The sequence below is a fragment of the Ascaphus truei genome, chromosome 1 (assembly GCF_040206685.1).
Source record: "Ascaphus truei isolate aAscTru1 chromosome 1, aAscTru1.hap1, whole genome shotgun sequence".
Taxonomy (NCBI): domain Eukaryota; kingdom Metazoa; phylum Chordata; class Amphibia; order Anura; family Ascaphidae; genus Ascaphus; species Ascaphus truei.
This window is the reverse complement of record NC_134483.1, coordinates 203,074,408-203,096,513: the sequence shown is the minus strand read 5'-3', so window position 1 is coordinate 203,096,513 and position 22,106 is coordinate 203,074,408. Positions and strand designations below refer to the sequence as shown.

At 47.1% G+C, this 22,106-nt stretch overlaps 1 protein-coding gene across 6 annotated transcripts in view; it reads right to left on the bottom strand.

Moving 5' to 3' along the window:
* The window catches only part of LOC142495188 (uncharacterized), a 220,402-nt gene that overhangs the window by 167,010 nt on the left and 31,286 nt on the right, over window positions 1–22,106 (bottom strand). For 5 of the 6 annotated variants that reach the window (XM_075600351.1, XM_075600335.1, XM_075600342.1 and 2 more), the window contains exon 5: window positions 21,816–21,872. The exons of the other annotated variant lie outside the window; for it this stretch is intronic. In XM_075600351.1, coding sequence (XP_075456466.1) covers window positions 21,816–21,872 — 57 coding nt within the window. The remainder of the gene's footprint in view (window positions 1–21,815; window positions 21,873–22,106) is intronic. 6 annotated transcript variants of the gene reach the window in all.

The window sequence follows — 22,106 nt, the reverse complement described above, 5'->3', positions numbered from 1 at the left end:
GTACCGCCTTGACCTTGGTAGGATCCATAGCAAGGCCGGTATCCGATATGATGTAGCCGAGAAAAGAGGTGGATGTTTGATGGAAATGGCATTTCTCGAGCTTGGCATACAAATGGTTCTCTCTTAAACGCTGCAGGACTTGTTTGACATGCATCATATGTTCCGGCATGGATCTGGAAAAAATTAATATATCGTCCAGGTATACTATAACATGGTGGTCCAGAAGGTCTCTGAAAATGTCGTTGACAAAGTCTTGGAAGACCGCAGGAGCATTACACAATCCAAATGGCATGACCAGGTACTCGTAATGCCCGTCGCGAGTATTGAATGCTGTCTTCCATTCGTCTCCTTCTCTGATTCTAACCAGATTATAGGCTCCTCTGAGGTCCAGTTTGGTGAAGATCCTGGCTCCCTGGAGTTTGTCGAACAATTCGGCTATTAACGGAAGGGGGTAGCGGTTTTTTATGGTGAGTTTGTTGAGGCCCCGGTAATCAATGCAGGGTCTGAGGGTTTCGTCCTTTTTTTTTGACGAAAAAAAATCCTGCCCCCGCAGGTGATGAAGATTTCTTAATGAACCCCCTCTGGAGATTCTCCTGAATATATGTTCTCATGGCCTGGGTCTCAGGAATAGATAGTGGGTATGACCCTCCTCTGGGAGGTATGGCCCCGGGTAGAAGATCGATAGGACAGTCGTACGTCCGATGTGGCGGAAGTACCTCTGCTTGACGTTTGTCAAAGACATCGCGGAAATCTTCGTATATCCCCGGCAGCCGTACCCTGTCAGGATCCGTGACCTCCATTCCTGCCACTGCCTTTGGAGCAGACATGCAATGTTCCAAGCAAAAAGAACTCCAACAAAGTGGTGTGGCCTCTGTCCAGTCAATGACAGGATTGTGGATCCGGAGCCACGGAAGTCCTAGAATGATGTTCGAGGAGGGAGTGTGAATGACATCAAAGGTTATAGTCTCGGAGTGAAAGTCGCTAGTCATGATGTTAAGGGGTATGGTTTGTAAGGAAATGATCGCGGGCTGCAAGGGTCGTCCGTCAATGGCTTCAAGACCTACCGGTCGATCTTTGGGTACCAACAGTATTTTATTCTTGAAGGCGAACTTTTGGTCCACGAAGTTTCCTCCTGACCCCGAGTCCAGAAAGGCCTGTGTCTGTACTGTGAAGGTCTCACCGGATATGGAGATAGGTAGATAAAACCTCGTAGAGGGTTGAGGAGGGGGAAGAGTTGCAGTACCCAGCGTGATCCTCCTTATACTCACTGGGCTTTGGCGTTTCCCGGCTTCAGTGGACAGTTGAATACCAGGTGGCCGTTATTGCCACAGTAGAGGCATAGTCCCGCTCGTCTTCTTCGTTGCCTCTCGATAGGCGAAAGGCTAGTCCCTCCCAGCTGCATGGGTTCATCTAGGGCAGGAGTTGTGGAGAGTAGAGGCCCTATGGTAGACAAAGAAGACGATTGTATACCTCGGGGGTGTTTGTTTCTCTCCATCCTTCTCTCTTGGAGGCGCTGGTCCATCCGGATGCACAGGTCTATCAGGTTCTCAAGTCCAGCGGGACGATCCAGAGCTGCTAATTCATCCTTCAACCGTTCGGACAGGCCCTGCCAGAAGACTGCAGATAGAGCCACATCGTTCCAGCCGGTCTCGGCCGCCACCGTCCGGAAGTCCAGAGCATAACGAGCCACAGTACGGTCTCCCTGAGAAATATTAAGCAGAGTGGATGCAGCCGTAACCTTACGCCCTGGGGTGTCAAACACCCTTCTAAATTCGGTGATGAAGAGAGTAAGGTCAGAGGTCAAATCTGGGCGTTGCTCCCAGATAGGAGAAGCCCATGCCAGGGCGGCGTCAGTCAGCAGGGAGATTATGTATGCGACCTTAGTACGAGAAACCGGAAAGCGAGAGGGCATTAGTTCAAACTGTATGAAACACTGGTTCAGAAACCCCCGACAACCGCTGGGATCCCCTGCATAACGGTTGGGCGCAGGTAGTCGTGGTTCGGAGGTAGGTGTGATAAGTGCAGGAGTGGCTGCGAGTGGAACGGGGTTGGTGGTAGATACAGTTAAACGTCTAACTTGTTCAGTCAGGGTATCCACGTCTTGTTTAAGTTGGGAAACTAGTTGTTCTTTTAGTGTAAATGAGCCGGTAAGTTGACGGAAGCATTCCTCATGGGTGTCTAAGCGTCGGGCCACCTCAGCGGCGTCCATGTTTGTTGGGCTGAGCATATTGTCACGCTGCGCTCACCACAAACAGGACGAAAGACCGCGGGGCTGAGGTGGGGTTGTATAGGCACCGACCCACAACCACGCAGTCCTGTCCGGAATGCGTAGTCCTAGTCGTACCGCGTCGTAGGGTTGGAGAGGTCAGGGTAGTCAGGGTACTTGCCGTGTTCCAGGGTTGGAGAGTCCGGGTAGGTAGAGTTTCGTAGCCAAGGTCCTGGGTAATAGAAGGTAGAGTAGTCGAGTAACGAAGCCGGGGTCAAAGTGCTGGAGAGTGTAGAAATCTAAGTAACAGGCAGGGTCAAACAGGTCAGACAAAGTTCAAGACAAAACTAGACAGCAGCGGTGAGCACAATGCATAAACAGGAGTTTATGCTCAGCAATGAAGGACAGGCAGAAGCAGGTATATATGTGGGAAGGGTCCAATTACCTTGCAGGAGTGTGTACTGGTCCACCAATGGTGTCAGAGAGACACTGATCAAAAACAGCTTGCAATTAGGCTTTCCTGATGCTAGGTCTGGTTGCCGGGCAACCCGCGCGCGTGCGCGATGCGCGTCGCGACGTGATGACGTCCTGCGGTTTACTCAGCAAGTCTCCGCCTGTGGGAGGCTCCAGCAGCTCCCTCACGTTCTCCTGCTTCCTGGTTGCCGAGCAACCCGTGCGCGTGCGCGATGCGTCTCGCGGAGCTCCGCCATCACGCCGCTGCGCCTGCACTGCCCTGGCAGTGCGTGGGCGCATGACTCTGCCCCGTGGTGCTTCCCTGAGTCGGTCTCCGCGCGGATCAGAGGCAAGTGTGACAACCACAGCCACATCAGTCAAATTAGCTGGCAAGAACACCTGGATACACGCCTCTCATTGCAAGAAGGTTCCAGCTCCCAACGAGGACACCTCAGAAGGAAAATGATTCTATATATCTTTTGCTTGTTGGGTCTGGGGGGGGGGCACAAAAGGTTGCTATCACCCAACATGAAGGGGTAGTCACGTTTTGGTATAATTCATCCAATACTCATGTAGCTACCCTCTTCTTTGATTATTGTAATATTGTCAGCTGCCCCTCAACGCATTGGCAGTGTAATATATACTGAGACACTCCAAACTCTAGGGCTACATATATATGTATCACAGACAGTTATTGGGGACAGGAATGAGATTACTGGGGAGCAGTAGGATGGAACACGGGAACAGATTGGGGATACCGACCACAAAATGGTCTAGCAAGGAAAGACAGGATGGCAAAAGATTCTTGCCCAAATAGGCATCGCAATAGTTATTATTTTTGTCTTGCCTGTGATTATTGTCTGCTGTGTTCTCCCATGTTTTAAAAAGTTCATGACCAAAGCTGTTGACAATAGCACTCCTACCTTTTTTCTGCAATATGGAAAATAGCTGAAGCGCTCAAATGCAGGTATATCTCAAAATGATAATAAGCCAGACCACTGTACCAGGGTACTAACAATTGATATAGTACCTATTGTCTCATATAATGGGTACTATCCTCCTGAAGACAGGTGGTGTGTGGTGCTCCGTTTGTGCTGGTGCGCTTTTTGGTCTCCCTTTTCCCTGTACCTTTTTTCTGCAGTCAGATAATAATACTCCACTCTCGGAAGATGGTCCATTTACGCCGTTACAGTCCCTCCCAGTTAAGTACAATAGTATAAACCCATAGGGACAGCATCTGACTTCCTTATGTGCAAAGTCTGTGGCAAGGGGGGTCATGGACAAGCCATGACTCGTCTAACGTACAGCACAAAAGAGTTCCCAGGCACATCTGGACAGATGAGTAGGTATACATCTAGGGACAGACTCAGAAATAGACATTTCAAGGGGGGACTGTGATGGATTGGATAAAATGCCTATTTCTTCATCTGTAATACCTTGCAATGTTCCTTACTCAAAATGGCTACCGCAGCTACCCCTCCCTTCAAGAATGGAAGATGGCACCCGAGGAATTCCACCCAAATGATGATGTGTCCAAAAAACCTACAATAACAAGACCATATAAGGAAAATACCTAACAAAGAACCAATGAGACAGCTCCTTTGCATACAAACCCTCCCCTACAGCCCCTATATAGGAACGCAGGCTGTAGTAATAAAGTCAGACATTATCATTCTGAACTCCTGTGTGATACATGCAGTGTGATTTTTCTCAGTGCATGCACTACCTACGTAGGAAACTAATCTGGACGGGGACAGATACTCTGCAAGATGTTTTGGTCTGATCCAAATCAACGTCTTTGCAAAGAGACAGATCGTGGGGAAGATTACAAACACTAAAAGTAAGGACATAATTATATCTGATCATGCACCAGCGTGGGAGATATTAGTGAGGGACAAAAAGCACACAGGGATAGAATTTGGAGATTCCCATCTAATTTGTATAACAATGAAGAATTTAGAGCATTTCTCCTAAATAATTGGCTAAGCTTTAAGGACACCAATGCTGGAAAGTGTCGGGAGGGCAGACTGTATTGGGAAACTGGCAAGGCAGTCTCGAGGGGCCAAATAATAGCATATGTAAACACTAAGGAATGACAATTATCTGCAATTTGGCAAAGCTAGTGAAGAATTAATCAGAAGGTTTTGCAAGTTTAAACAAAAACCTATGATAGAAAACAGGGTGAGGTATATGAGATCCAAGGATATGTGCGAAATCTGGCTCCATAGAAAGGATGTAGAAAAAAAGAGGAGTGGGACACTGCTCAAACCATAATACCACATAGAAAAAATATATATAGTAAAGTAAGCCTGGTGCACGGGGAAAATGGCTATGATAACAGAAAAAAAGTGACAGAGGTCACAAAAGTCCCCTATTAGTTGCACTCAAGGCAAAATGGTAGATACCAAACTTGTATGAAAGATCAAGACACAGAGAGTATGCGTTCTAGTGAATCTAAGCCCTAAAAAGTGTCACGTTGAAGACACAACTATTTAGCTAATCCTAACAACCATATACATGTTGAATAGTGTCTTGTGATAGGTCAATAGTATCACTCAATATAAGGAAAAATAAACTAACGTATGTCCAGATCTCGTAACATCCAAGTAAGGTAAGTATCTGAAAGGATATAAGTATCCGCAGTATGGACCAGACAGAAAGGTTCCAGATGATGAATAAAGTATATACAAGAGGATACAAATATCCACTGAAAGACTAATGTCTACAGTGTGATAGGTGGTCAGTAAATGACCATATATTCACACAGAAAAAATGCCACGTTATCAAAAAATATATAATGGTGACATCCACAGTTAAAATACAAAAAATAAAAACTTTTAATAAATGATCGCCGAGAGACAAGTGATATTCAAATAAATGCAAAAACAATGTGTATTAAAAAAACCCTTAGAGGGTAGCGGGTGGGAGAGGGGAGCGACAGAATGAATAGGGAAAATCACTAGGGTAATGGTAGTATATAGTTCAAAAAGTGAGGTCCTTATTGTAGCTACCAAATAGCTAAATAACCCTGTAGGTAGAGTCAGAGTAGCGCACAATACAACAAATGGAACGTGTATATACAATAATGCAGAAGTCTAATCCTCTAATGGTAGCAAAGGGTATATGCTCCATAGAAAGGAACAAAAGAAAATGCACGTTAGGGATGGGAATTTCTATAAATTTGGAAATAAGGCCATATTCCAAGAATCCGGAAAGCCCCAGGAGAAATTACACAGGCGGGCAGCTTGACACTCACTTCTATTTCTTCCATATTGGACTCCAAGGTAAGGATCTCACACTCCTATTCCCAAATCCTGTTTGTGGGACTGGAAACTAACCAACAGTACCTTACCAGTCAATTAGTAAGGCCCTATGTAAGGTTTCGTTAGTTTCCCTATCGTGGAGTAGTTTATGATTTGTTTTGTCTTAAAGGGACGGTGGGCTCAGTATGCAAAGAGGCAGAGGTGCCAGGTTATCGCATGCCCCTTTGCAGAATGAGAAATTCAGTGTCCCATTCGCAAATCTCAACAGCTTATCAGAGCGTGGGAATTCTCCTGCCAGCCAATCACCGATTTGCCGGTATTGTAAAGCCGGGTGGGCACCTTTTCTCATTCTGCAAAGAGCCATGCGATAACCTGAGACCTCTGTCTCTTTGCATACTGAGTCCACCCACTGTCCAGGCTCCACAGAGTCTGGGCTCTGGCAAATGGTGGCCGGATAGCCCTGTGTTAGCCCAGGATGTGGGTACTCAAGCAGAACTGCAGTACCCCTCCTGTTCTAACACCTTGGCATCCCTGAGGCTTTCAAGTCTGGACTCCGAACAGACCAATAGGCACCATGCTTGGTAGCCATTTGGTCCCTCAGAATCCATGACTTGGAAATCCCACAGTTCATTCACAGGTTATCAGTACATATACCTATTAAATATCTCTTTAATAAAATATACTGTGTTCTGTCTTCTGTGTGATACAAATATATAAGTCCCTATTCTGGTGTCAGGGATGGAGTGAGTGTATATATTGCCTATCCTCACTAGCCTCATTCTTGGCACACTTTAGAAATGACAAACTTTTTACACACAAGAAATCACTCTCAGCTTTATCACTTAGCTGGAGTACCCCCTGAACCCCTATACCAGGTGCAGGGTACATGGGCACCCTTCCTTATACTAGGGACCCCTCATTACACTAGGGACCCCGTGTATGATAGAAGGTATACATTAACCCCTTCATGCCCCTTTACCTTGCCTGCAAGATGCTGCAGCAGGAATCCTGGCGGTGAATCATAATACCGTTTTCAGTCAGAGTTTGCCCGTAGCAATTTGCTTGGCTGCATCCGAGAATCTCGTTCGATTCCCAGATCCAACTCCTGGGGTATCCCATAACTCTGGAACCACGATACATAGACACATTCTGTAAAGACTTTCTCCAACAAACCAACCCTGAAACTTACAGCCTACAATTCTCCCGGTTCCTGCATCCCAGGAAAGGCAAAACACACAGAAATTTTTAATGTCGCATAATTTACACACAGTGTCAGTAATGCATTTAGGACATCTGGGTCCAAGAGCTGACACTCTAGGACCTCAACCGCACGGATCAGGGGTAACCAAGTGGGCTGAACCTTTATTAGTGAGTCTGCTTAACCCCTTCACCGTTACCTCATTGAGCTCAAAAGTGAAAACCTATTCTATTATAGAGGTACAGATAATGGAAGAATCAGTGGAGTAGGCTACATTGTTAACAAGAGATGGAGACGCCACATAGTGGAGTATAAAAGCTCATCAGAAAGAGCAGCCAGAATTTAATTCAGTTGACAAAGCGATTTAAATAATACAAGCGCATGCTCCAATATCAAGTCACACAGACAATGAAGTGGAAGACTTCTACCATGAAATCAGCCAACTTAACAACAAAGGAAATTGTCACCTCAAGATTGTTATTGGAAATTTCCATGTAAAGATTGCTACTCATCATAAAGGCGAAGCATCGGTTATAGTAGCAGGAATTAAAGTGGGGACAGATTGTTCAAATTCTACCAATGTGACAACTTCCGCATCATGAATTCTTCAAGAAGACTCCATATAGAAAATGGACATGGAGTAGACCCAATGGAGTCAAGAATTAAATTAACTATATCCTAACTAACAAGAAACACGTGATCAGCTATTGGTTTGCTGCAGATTACCTCTGAATGGGAAATTGGAAAGAAGTAAGCTGATTAAAAAGAAGACAAAAACAATCAGCATCAATAACCTCAAGAATAACAGCAGAGAATTAAAAAAAAGAACTGAAAAATTGCTTTAGTTACAATGCACGGTGACCCTTTAACAAACAATTATGAAGAACTTATGAAGATTGTATTTTTTACAGGAAAGAAATGTAATTGCTAAAAAAAAAAAAAAAAAGGAAAAGAAAATATCTGAAAAGACAACGAGAAGTGAAGAAATCCCATGATGCAAGAATAAGATTAGGATAAAGACCTGTGCAAGACAATCTGCAAATGTATAACTGAAGATGTAACTGTGATATGGCGAAGAAGACTACTGAATATAGCAAGAGCTTAAAGAAAACAATGCAGCGACTTATGGTTGGGAAGAAGGAAATCATTGCACTCAAACAAGATGATAGATCAACAATAAAAGACTGTGCACTTATCATAAAGGTAATTGAGGACTTCTACATGAAATAAAAAAGGGCATAATCCAATTGTCCTTCCAGAAGAAGTGGCAAAAGTACTTCATGAAGAATGGGAACCAATCACTTCCAAGATTTTTACGTAGATACTCCCTAATCGGCTACAACTGACCATAGGCTTTGCCCAGCATAGAGAACAAACAGGATTTCGCAGTGGATATACCATAATGGGCCATATCCAATTCATTCAAGAAGTGATCTTCTGATGTAATGAATTAGATCTACCACTCAGTTTGGCATTCATACTGTAGATTATGAAAAAGCATTTGATTCTGCCTACATCTCAGCGGTCCTAGATGCATTAAGAAGACAAAATGTTGAAGAAGCGTACATTGATATTATCAAGAACATTTACATCAACTATTAGATTACATGAATATACAAGCAAGGTAAGGATCCGCAAGGGAGTGCAGCAGGGAGACATCATGTCAGAACAATTGTTCAAGACATTAGATTGGGCTGAAAAAGGAATCAAAATCAACAGTGAAAATTTGAGTCACCTAAGATTTGCAGATAACATTGGTTTTTTTGCCACATGTCCAAAAGACCATCAACAAATTGAAGAACTTGCCAAAGCAAGTAAGAATGTGGACTTCCGTATGAATCTCACCAAGAATAAAAGTGATGTTTAACAAGTCTGTCAAGTCAGCAAAGATTGAGATAAATGAAATAGAACTGGAAGAAGCCGAAGACTATGTTTTCCTTGGCCAGAAAATAACAATGAATGGGTATCTTTTGAATTAAATTAATAGGAGAATGAAGATGGAATGGAGTGCTTTTAGAAGAAACAAGACAATATTTAAAGGGAGACTCTACATATTACCGTGCTCCTCCCTTTAGAAGTGTGTTGCTGGTAAAAGGATTTGCCTTACTGTATACGGAAAACAAAAGAACAGGTCCTGCACTCCTACCAATTTAGGATAAAATATAGCAGTGACATGTTTACATTTAGAACCTAAGTCTGTGTAATAAACATCAAAGGATGCAACCAAATGACCCCTTTGTTACACAGACTTAGGTTCTAAATGTAAACAGGTCACTGGTAGTTTTTAGCCCAAATTGGTAAGAGCGCAGGAACTGTTTTTGCTTTCAATATTTCAAGGGAACCTTCCACTGCGTCTTAAGAAAAAAGATTTCTTTAATGAGTATACTGTATTTTGCCCGTGCTCATGGATGGATGTGAAATTTATATCCTAAATGTGAAGATTATTCAGAAGCTTCAGAAAACACACAGAAGTATGGAAAAGACGAATGCTTGGTATTACCTGGAAAGACAGGAAAAATAATGGGTTTGAAGCAAAACAAAAGTATGTAACGTCATAACAATGGCGTAGAAATTAAAATGGCAGCGGGCAGGATAGATTGCAAGAAGAAATGCCCATCATTGGGCAAAGATGGTGCTCGACTAGATTCCAAGAGAGATTAAAAATATCAAGACGACGACTAAACATAAGATGGCAGGATACAATCTGAAAATGTGCTGCAGCAACATAGAGAACATAGGCTTGCAACCTCAATACCAGGAAGATTGGGGAGGCCTTCATCCAGTAGTGGATGAACAAGGACTGATGATGATTATAATGATGATAATAATGATGATATACAGTATACTGTACATATAGAATGTACATGTTGTTTTGTACAGTTTTTATTATTTCAGGTATATTGCAGTGCTGGGTGGTTTCTTTGTAAGAAGGCAAATCACATCAGTATACATACAGTAAGATGGCCAACCTTTGAAATATTAATTCTGAGATACGGTTTTTTCATGCAAATGGGTAATGGTTAAAAAAAAAATCAGTTTAAAGCAGTAGAGAGGACAAATACGTCTGGTAAACAAGAAATCCAAAAATAGTTCAGCTTAAAAGGGCATTAGGTCTTGTAATTTTTTTTTTTTTTTAATAGATGCAGCAGTTGCTTAGCTTTAAGGAAATATAATTATCTAAGCTGCCATTCTCCCGTGATCGATCGGCAAAGATCCAGCTTCCCAGGGCACTCAAAATGGTTGATTTATGAAGAGAAAAAAACCCACAGGATTTTGAAGGCATTGCTGCTTTAATATTAGAAACGTCACAAAAAAAGATATATTTTAAACCTTAATCGGGGTAAAACGAAATAGCAATGAGGTCAGATTTAGTGATGTGTATGCAACCCCCTCTATTGGGATTACTATGTTGTATGTAAAGGGATAACTATTGTGGGTTGTTGCAAAGTACTGACCTTTCCATATTTATTGCTAAACAGTGTAACAGAAATTTAGCCCCGCCCACCTTCTAGAATGTGCTACTCTGTGATCTGAGGTAGGAGCATACCAAGGAACCTTAACCCCGTCCCCTGTAGCTTTGGTGACCCTATTATGTCACTATTGAGTATAAATATGGGACCCCAGGAGGAACCCCAAGACCATTAGGAGGGTTTGAGGAAGAATAAGAGGAGGGGGTCTCACCCTGTTATATGTTAGTTGTCTATGTGCAACTTTATGTTTAAGAGAATAGTCAACTTTAATATTTTCCTAGTGCGGCAACAATGCCCCTTACCTTAGAAGGGCCACTGCTGTGTGGAGAAAACACTTTGCACCCTTTGCTAGCAGAGGAATGTGTGTGGTGACTCATAGACGGGGAGCCCTAGTACAGGGACTCACTGGGGGAGTACCACATTGGAATTGCCCCGACACCAATTCCACGCCTAGGCAAAACAGACCACCATTGCAGGGACTAGAGGGACTATGCACAGGATGACAGGTATTGGGAGCCTAGATTGAAGGTGCACTCCTGAACCTAGTGGTCTGGAATTTACTGCAAGGCATTGAGAGTAAATGGAAGGCACATTTCCATCAGTCCTGGTCTCTATAAAGATGTGATAAAGTCATGTGTACCCCCATGGAGAGCTGTTTGAATTCCAGGGAAGAAACCTGTATGTATGAAAACCTGTTTTGTCAATAAAACATATCCTGTTTGTGCAAAAAAGTTCCTGGCCCCCTTTATTATCATCCTCAAAGTTTACATCAACCACCCGGCCCGGATGTCAGCACCCTGAGAAAAGGTATGAGAGTCTGTGCACCAACATCTGCACTTTTCCACACTACCTCACTGCAACAACTCGTTTTCAGCCGGGCAAGGAGGGGTTACATGTAGATGTGAAGTACCATGAGTTACCTAAATTGATGTGACCTGCATTTGTAGAATTTAATTACACTTTAACAACCCTGCTCTTAATGCTTATGCTTCTGACAACTATCTTGCGGAAATGAACGTTTGAGAGTTAGCTAGAAGAAAGCACTGGTGAGAGCAGCTTATTACAGTATACTTGACACTCAATGCATTATATACTATGACAACAAGTACAATTCCAACTACAACAGAGAATATACAGTAGGGTTGATTTAGTAGTGAATGGGCCAACAGGTCTTCTGGCACTTGAAGATGTCTTGTGGAACTGCACTGCTGATCAAATATGGTCCATATTGTTTAGCGTTATTATCTAAATTGACCGTTTGACATTCACTGTAACTATTATATTTACATTCTCTACAGGAGAGAACATGGAAGTGATGAGAGGCCAAAGTGCTACCTGGATTTCCAGAAGTCTATGTCGAGTTAAGGAGTTGTGGCAACAGTGGCACACAATAAAACACCTGACATTCACATTTTGTTGCAGAAGTCATCTGGTTCATCCATCCATTTTATCAAGACATTGTTAAATGGGGATTAATAATATATGATTTAAACAGGATGGAGAATAAAGGAAATTAATCATCTACTGTATGAACCTGCAGCAATTTGCGATTGCCCAGTGGATTTTACCACTGATATTGATGACTAGACATTGATTTAAGGATATCCCATGTGAACTAATACAGCTCACCACTCCCTTTTGGCACTTAAGTATCTTCTACCACAGTAAACAACAAACAGATGACTAAGCAGGAACACTGTCGGACCTTGCTAATGCGGTTTGTCATCTCTTATTGCTAATAATTCAGATTTTAAAGTAAACCACCCAAATGAATATCCAACTTCAGGAATGTACATATTGGGAGGATAGTTTTTTACATCCGGTAGCTGAACAATGACAGAGCAGCATCATGATACAGCTTATTATCTGTGTGTAGCCGTGACCCCTTATTCACCCTGAAAGAGCGGGAGGTTGCGTCTGCACAGAGGGAGTTGCAAAGCCCGTGAAGGAGGAGAGTATATTGGCGGGAGATAGCAGATCCTTGTCCCAGCAGCCCCGCGGAGAGGGTCAGATGAGAGGGTTGAGCCAATGGGCTGCGGAGGTGGAGTAGATATAGGGAGGTGGTAGCGCGCACGTGGAGCTAGAGCTGGTTGGAGAGGAGAAGAGACGGAGTGTCTCTGTAGGGGAGGTTGATCCGCCCCGGCGCAGGCCATGTGCCCCAGGCCCAGTTAGCCCTGAGTCACAATAGAGACAAGCTGAGCTAGGGATCGCCCTAGTGAGGTTCCTGTTCCCGTAGTATCTTTAAGACCCTGATCTGGACTATACCATCGAGTGGGAGGTCTGGGCTCAGACCCCGCTTGTTGTTGCCGAAGTTTGGGTGGGAGCGCCCCGGACCCTCGAGAGGGAGAGAGAGAAAGAGAGAGAGAACGTTGTCGACTTACAGAGACTCTTTGCGAAGACCGTAGCAGTTCCGAGCACCGGAGTGCTCGGCAGGTATTTCAACAAGTGCACCAACGGTACCCTTCATTCACTCGAGACACAGTGGCTGCGCAGTCACCCATACATACACATAGTGGCCTGCAGTGAGCGGGAGGACTAATCCGTTAAGGATTAGACACGGGGTGGGATCACCCGGTGGAGGGTGTGGGAAGCAGTGTTGGCGTCTGCCGTGGCGCATGATTGTGGGACGCCCGCCGTGCCCCAAGATAGTGTTGGCGTCCGCCGTGGCGTGTTATAAAATATATATTGGGATGTTATGGTGTGTACCTAATTGTGAGTTATATCTGCAAGTAAAGGAGGTTGGTTATAGAACTTGGCTGTGTGAGTGTAATTCTTGCATATACGTCCTGCGAAGACCCACTCCCCCGTTTGCGGGAGTTGTCGCAGGTGGAGGCGCTGCACCCGTTATAGCTATTGTGCGCACCCCAGGCTCTCCGTGGCAGAGACTTAGGCCCTGCGACCCTACAGGTAACACAGCACAGAGTAGCGGCTTGCTAGCGATAGGAAGCAGGGCTACATTTGGAGGCGCTGCTCAGAGCTTAGACCTGGGGTGCCCCTCGAACCTAAATTGTTATCACCATGGCTCGAGATACGAGATTGGGCCCGCCAAGTACGCACACCTACCCGTCGCGCCGTAGCGCTGGCCCGAGTGCCCATAGCCTTATCCTTAGAGACTTTACAGACGGCCTTGCGACAACTCTTGGGTTTTGCCAAAGCTCGCCTGGTAGATGTACTTGTAGATCACGACTCTAAATGGAATACCTTGCTTGTGGACTGTCGGCGCAACCTGGTAGTGCTCGAACCTGCCGTTCCTCAATTTCTGGCCCTGCCCGATGCACCGCCAGGCGGTAGTCCTTTTGTCTACCCCCCCGAGACCCCCTCGTACATCCACTGGATGAGGACGACCCCACCCTCCCTTTTGCTCACTATGCCACGAGCGACGTCGGTAGTTGCCGGTCCGTGTCTAGTTATCCAGGGTCAAGCGCCTCCGCTAAGGCTGGAGTGAGTAGTAATATGCTGCAGAAACTCAATGACAAGATAGACCAGTTGTCTGGCCCCCCCAGTTTGCCGCCGCTAGTCGAAGCGCTTACATTAGCCACCCACAACTACCGGAAGCTAAAAGCCTTCTCGGGGACCCTCCCTGTGCCTACTGGGGAAGATGGGGTAGAAACTTGGAAAGAACACACGCGGGGAGTAATGGAAGAGTGGTCGTGCACAGATGTGGTACAGAGACAGAGACTCATGGAGTGCCTGCGGCCTCCAGCGGCCACCCTGATCAGTATACACCGCGAGCAATACCCCGATCTAACCTCCCAATTGATGATAGAGTTCCTGGCAGAAGCCTATAGCGCGAAAGAGGATGATGGTGCGTTGTGGGCCAAGTACTATGCCATAAACCAAAGAGAGGGGGAAGAGCTGTCCGCCTATATACACCGCGTGCAAATATCTCTCGGGCCGTTGCTGCATTATATATATGTGCTGCCCTCACAAATGGATGAATATCTCCGTAAGCAGTACCTCCGCGGATCCAGTCCTACCCACCCAATAGACAGCATGATTCGTGATCACCTCCCTTCGTTCATCCAACTCCTGCAACAGGTGAAAGAGCTCGAGACGCTACACTCCCCTCAGAAGCCGAAAACTAGCGGTAGCACTAAACTCAAAGGCAGTACTGAAAAGAAGGAGGAGCCACCGGACAAGCCTGGTTCAGAGAAACCGCCTTACGCGGGACGGTCGTCACCTCCGCCTGATCGCCGGACTATCCCCAGAGATATGTCCTGCTATAAATGTGGGAAGAGGGGGCATCTATCCTATGACTGTCGCCTGGGCACTTCTCGACACTGGAGTCCCTCCCCCAAGAAGTTCCCGCCCCAGGCTATGGTCTGCGGGGTGTATGCGACAGATACTGACAAGGCCGGGACCCCTTCTGGAGGGGCAGAGCCGGCAGAAGATGGTAGCCGGGTGGGACCGGTAGCGTTGATCCGGGTCCTAGTGGATGGAATCTACTCCTCTGCACTACTAGACACCGGATCCCAAGTCACCATCATCTACAGAGGGTTCTATGATCGTCATCTTCAAAAGCGTCCGCTGCGACCGGCCGATCATATCAAGCTACGCGGGCTAAGCAATGACGACTACCCCATCGATCCCTGGATCTGGAAATACAACAGCTCAACACGGGAAAATCTCACCCCATGAAGGTGGATGCCTTGGTGTGTCCGGAACCCAGAGACACCCCCAAGTACCCTATTATACTCGGTAACAATGCTGATATTGTGCAGCAGTCATCCGGGCCTATCTACACGAGACTAAAGAGCTCCCCATGTCAAGCCTACAGTTGCAATTGGTTCAAGCAGACCCAGCCCCGCCCCCCTCTCCTTCGGATGACTTCGGGCTGCTGTTCTGCGGATGGAGGGGTTTGACACGGATTTTCCACGGAGAAACGCAAAGAATTCCCGCGTGGTGTGCTTATGCGGAGCGCCATCCGAAGAACAGCAATTCTCGCTAGAGAGTACCCCAGGGGAGGATGTACGGCGAGGGTATCGGCTCATACCCGAATTCCGCCATTGGCATGTCGCCATTCCTCGACAGATTGACGTGATGGTACAGAATCTATCGCCCTTCCCCCTGACCATCGATGTGGGGCAGCGGATAGGAAGGATCAATCCTGTCAGTTCAGTGGAAGAAGCCGTGCAAGTAAACACGACCCGAGTGGAAGAAACAGGGACGGCCCTAGACTTCGATTTTGGCTCGTCTGAGTTGCTAGGAGCCTGAAAGGAACGGTTACGGGTGCAACTGGAACAGAGGCGATCCGTTTTCTCTACCGGAGAGATGGATGTGGGGTGTTGTCGCAACGCCCAGCACACCATTCGGATGACAGATGAGAAGCCCTTCAGAGAGCGCTCTCGACGACTCGCTCCCAGGGATGTGGAGGATGTGAGGGCGGCTATCAATGACATGGAGGCCGCCGGGATTGTCAAAGAATCCCGAAGTCCCTACGCCTCTCCTATAGTAGTCGTGAGAAAGAAAAATGGAACCGTAAGACTGTGTGTAGATTATCGGACGCTGAACAATCGGACGGTGCCGGACCAGTATAACCTCCCCCGCATAGAGGAGATCATCGATACCTTACACGGGAGCCAGTGGCTCAGCGTACTGGACCTATGGTCCGGGTACTATCAAGTCCCTATGAGCCCTGAGGATCAAGAAAAGACAGCCTTCGTCTGCCCTTTGGGGTTTTACCAGTTCACCCGCATGCCTCAAGGCATATGCGGGGCACCAGCCACCTTCCAGCGGTTAATGGGGAAGACGCTGGGGGACCTCAACCCCCGAGAATGCCTGGTGTACCTGGATGACATAATAGTCTTCGGGAAAACAATGGAAGAACACGAGGTCCGTCTCTTGAAGGTACTGGATAGACTGTCACAAGAAGGCCTCAAACTCTCGCTGGACAAATGCCGGTTCTGCCGGACCTCCATGACATACGTAGGACACATAGTCTCAAGGGAAGGAATTGCCACTGATCCCGCCAAAATAGAAGCTGTCGTCAACTGGCCTCGCCCGGAGAATGTGGGGGAGTTGCGCTCGTTCCTGGGATTTTGCGGCTACTATCGCAGATTTGTGGAGGGGTACTCAAGTAGGGCCAAAGCCCTCAACAGCCTGCTCAGAATATACCCGTCAGAGGCGGGTCAGAAGACCAACTCTGCCCGACAGCCTTTCGGGGATAAGTGGACCCCCGCGTGCGACCAAGCCTTCCACGACTTGAAGCAGAGCCTTACGGCCGCTCCGGTCTTGGCCTACGCCAACCCCGACCAACCCTACATCCTACACGTGGACGCCAGTCTGAGTGGCCTAGGGCCATGTTGCATCAAAAATACCCTGAGGGGTTGCGACCCGTAGCGTATATCAACCGTAGTCTCACGGCCAGTGAGCAGAATTATCCGGTACACAAGCTCGAGTTCTTGGCCCTTAAGTGGGCCATAGTGGACAAACTTCGGGACTACCTGTACGGGGTGTCGTTCGAGGTATGCACCGACAACAATCCTCTCACCTACATCATGACCTCCGCCAAACTTGATGCGGCTGGACATCGCTGGTTGGCCGCGCTCTTCAATTATAATTTCACCTTGAACTACAAACCTGGGCCCTTGAATATTGGAGCAGACGCCTTGTCAAGGTGACCGGGGTTGACCCCTACACCCGACGGAGATCAGTGGGATGAGATTCCTGGGCAAGGGATAAGAGCGCTCTGTTGCACGGCCGCCATCATAGATGAGCAAGTAGCCTTTTCGGAATTGCGGGTAGCCGACTCTCTAGAGTGCACCTCTACCGCTATACCCGAAGCCTATCGTGACCCGAGTGGAATGCATGTTACCCCCGATCAAATTATCGCCTGGGAGGATATGGTACGTTACCAAGAACAAGATCCGGTCGCCGGGACTATCCGTGATGCCATTCAACAAAATCGATGGGGCCTACTTTGCCAGACTCCGGGGGATGTTGGAGGTATACTGATGCGGGAGGCGGACAAATTTGAAATTCAAGATAGGCTGTTGTACCGAGTGGTGAAATATCATGACCACCCGGGTCGCCGACAACTGGTGTTACCAAAAAGACTACAGTACGTAGTGTTGAAAGCTCTCCATGATGAACACGGACATCTGGGGATAGATAAGACTTTTGGACTAGTGAGAGATAGATTTTGTTGGCCAAAAATGAGAGAATCCGTGGAGCATCACTGTCGTAGGTGTGTGCGGTGTATCCAACGCAAGACTCTGCCCACTAGAGCTGCCCCGTGGGCCACCTAAAAAGTACGGGACCTATGGATTTAGTCTGTATGGACTTCTTGTGCATCGAGCCCGACACCCATGGCATAGGGAACGTGCTGGTCATCACTGATCATTACACCCGTTACGCCCAAGCCTTTCCGACCAAAGATCAAAAAGCCATTACGGTGGCTAAGGTACTCTGGGAGAAGTATTTAATGCATTATGGGCTTCCTCAATGTCTGCACTCTGACCAAGGACGGGACTTTGAAAGTAAGCTAATAAAAGAATTGCTGAACCTAATACACATCAAAAAGTCCCGTACTACCCCTTACCACCCAGAAGGGGATGCTTTACCCGAACGTTTCAATCGCACTCTGCTGGACATGCTGGGCACGCTAACCTGGGTAGAGAAGACTAAGTGGAGTCGCCTTGTAGAGACTCTTGTCCATGCTTATAATTGCACCCGCCACGAATCTACCGGGTTCTCGCCCTACTTCCTCATGTTCGGCCGTGAAGCCCGTTTACCAGTGGATATACAGTTCAGAGTCTCCACCGATGGGGTACACAATACTACCCATTTTCGCTATGTGCAAAGATTACAAGAAAACCTACAGAAGGCCTATGGGCAAGCCGAGAGATCCGCTGAAAAACTGAATGCCGGGAACAAAAAGGCATTATGATCACAAAGTGAAACATAGGGACATTAAATCTGGTGATGCCGTACTTCTCCGCAACCTGGGAGTACCGGGAAAACATAAGCTGACCGATGGCGGGAGGGGGTGTACGAGGTGATTTCTCAATTGCCTGACCTTCCAGTCTAAAGCATCAAAGACTCGGAGGGTCGGATAAAGACGTGGCATCGTAATCATCTGCTCCCTATTCCCCAAATAGAAGAAGGAAACGTGGAGTGGCCTACATCTCCCCTGAGTGTGGAAGTGTCATCAGGAGAAGAAGTCGGGAATGAGGAAACTCTGGAAGATTCACAGGAAGGAACCTCTCAAAGGGGCCTTCCGGCCGCGGGGGCATCTCCCGGAGGAGCTACGGGCAAAGAGCCCCTTGGCCCAACGACAGAGACGCTGACTCCAATGAGTCAGCCGCTAGATCCACAGAGCCCGTGCTTTGTGCCACAAAGAGACTTTATAAAAATACCCCGCCCCTCAAGGGCAGAGTTGGAAATGCCCGATGAGAATTGCTACTCTCCAGAAGAGGTAGCTGAAGAGCCAATTCGCAGAAGCCAAAGAGCTGGTCAACCTCGAACGAGGCTGGCTTATGATCACTTTGGGGCACCCCATTATGAGGCTCAGCAGTGGGCTCGCAATCGGGTTCAATCCGTTATCATGTTCAGTGAAATGTACAAGTTGATTTAGAGACCTATGTATTAGCGGTTTTTCATTATATAATTGGTTGTATAGTATCGTTGTCCAAGCGGGGTCGTTGGAATCTACAGGGGGAAGGATGCAGCCGTGACCCCTTATTCACCCTGAAAGAGCGGGAGGTTGCACCTGCACAGAGGGAGTTGCAAAGCCCGTGAAGGAGGAGAGTATATTGGCGGGAGATAGCAGATCCTTGTCCCAGCAGCCCCGCGGGGAGGGTCAGGTGAGAGGGTTGAGCCAATGGGCTGCGGTGGTGGAGTAGATATAGGGAGATGGTTGCGCGCACGTGGAGCTAGAGCTGGTTGGAGAGGAGAAGAGACGGAGTGTCTCTGTAGGGGAGGTTGATCCGCCCCGGCGCAGGCCATGTGCCCCAGGCCCAGTTAGCCCTGAGTCACAGTAGAGACAAGCTGAGCTAGGGATCGCCCTAGTGAGGTTCCTGTTCCCGTAGTATCTTTAAGACCCTGATCTGGACTATACCATCGAGTGGGAGGTCTGGGCTCAGACCCCTCTTGTTGTTGCCGAAGTTCGGGTGGGAGCGCCCCGGACCATCGAGAGGGAGAGAGAGAAAGAGAGAGAGAACGTTGTCGACTTACAGAGACTCTTTGTGAAGACCGTAGCAGTTCCGAGCACCGGAGTGCTCGGCAGGTATTTCAACAAGTGCACCAACGGTACTCTTCATTCAGTCGAGACACAGTGGCTGCGCAGTCACCCATACATACACATAGTGGCCTGCAGTGAGCGGGAGGACTAATCCGTTAAGGATTAGACACGGGGTGGGATCACCCGGTGGAGGGTGTGGGAAGCAGTGTTGGCGTCCCCATGGCGAATGATTGTGGGACGCCCGCCGTGGCGCAAGATAGTGTTGGCGTCCGCCGTGGCGTGTTATAAAATATATATTGGGATGTTATGGTGTGTACCTAATTGTGAGCTATATCTGCAAGTAAAGGAGGTTGGTTATAGAACTTGGCTGTGTGAGTGTAATTCTTGCATATACGTCCTGCGAAGACCCACTCCCCCGTTGGCGGGAGCTGTCGCAGGTGGAGGCGCTGCACCTGTTATAGCTATTGTGCACACCCCAGGCTCTCAATGGCAGAGACTTAGGCTCTGTGAGCCTACAGGTAACACAGCACAGAGTAGCGGCTTGCTAGCGATAGGAAGCAGGGCTACATGTGTATCTTAGTTTTACACAGGAAAGCTTTCATTAAGAAAAGGTTCACCACCACAATGGATTTCAGTGAGATTTATTTTTGTGTTTAAAAGACTTGAAGTATTGCATTCCATAACATGAATATTAACCTTATTATCTTAATATCTAATTGCTCCTGATCAGGATGGTGGTCACCTTGTACAATTTGCTATAATTCTTTCCCAGGCATACTGTAACTGAATTGTATAAATATTTATATTTCATTAAATGTTCTAATATGGGGAGCTGCTGCTATTAAAAATAGACAAATTGTGAAAAATTTAAAAAAAAAAACAGGCCACGGGATCAATTAAACTTTACAAAATAAAATAATCGATCACCCCAGGGAGCAAATCGGAAATGTTTGCACCGATTTTGTACACATTTATTCAAAGTTTATAGACTTTCGTATCTACCTCTTATAAGTGATGCACTCTATGCTGGCAACAAGTATTGCTACAGCAACATGTCCGAGTGATTGGGAAGGGTGTGATATAGGTGTTCAGTGTACATAATTATAGGTGCAATATCCCATATGGGAATATTTTTATTTTACTAGAAGTTGAAAAACCTCAGCTTTCCTGTCCCCACCTGTAGTAGCATGTACTGCTGCGGCCGAGTTTATTTGAGCATTTGCCCGGTCTCGGCCGCAGGGCTTTCTCCCTCCGCTCGCCGGGTCCGCCGGAACCCCCTGCCGCCGTCCCCCACATCGCGGGACACCAGGGCTCCCTCGGGGAGCCCTGGACGCGCGTGCAGGGGGCGCAGGCACCCGATGACGCGTGACCGCGCGTCATCCACGCCGAGGGAGTGCGGCTGGCATGCCGGGGCATCCCCAGGCTTGCGGAGCTAGCCGCACTCAAATAAAATGTGCCGCCTCTGTAGCACCCTTTTGTAATACACACGGCTGGTTCCGCTAGCCGTACCCTCTTCTGTGGTGAGAAATAGCACTGGCGAGCTGCCATTTGCCTATTGGGCGAGGGGAATCAGCGCGTCACTACTACGGCGGTCTGTAGGGCAGAATAAGTGTCCGTACTCGCGAAGGGAGCTTACGGACACAGGAGTATGGTGCTATTGAAAATATGTCCTTACTCGCGAGTGTACTTAAAGTGAGTGTCCTTAAACAGATGCCTGTACAGATGTTGCCAGATTCATCTCCACCCTGCTGCCTGTGGCCTGATCACAGCCACGTGCAGCGCAGGGGGGGAATTGGACTCCCATTCTGAAGCAGGGACCCCGCTGTGTTAATCATTATGGGGAATTCGTATACTGAGTTTTGGCCATGGGGAAGCCGTGATCTGGCTGTGGTCAGGCTGCATTTCAGCTGCATTTCCTTGGGGCAAACTGCTAAATGAATGTGACTGCATCTGTATGCTTGAAATATTGTTGTACATCTCAGGATTGTTACTAGAAATCATGCTGCGCACCAAAATAGGAGAATAAAACAAGGAATAAACATACCATGAATGAAAGCTCCTGCTTTGTCCTTTTCAACTCGGCTTCCAACATCCGGATACGCTGTGAGACAAACCAATGAGAAAGGTATTCCATAGTTTAGCATGGAAAGGTTTTAACATAGGAAGCACAATATCAGTTCCACTTTTGCTGCTCACCCCAGTCATGTTACTTACCTCAACAGTTTTAATCAAAACTAGATACAAACGTGTACGCTCCGAACTTCTACCTATTGTTCAAACTGCTCAGTAACAAATAATACTCCTAAATCACCTGACCTAGTGACAGAATAAAGAT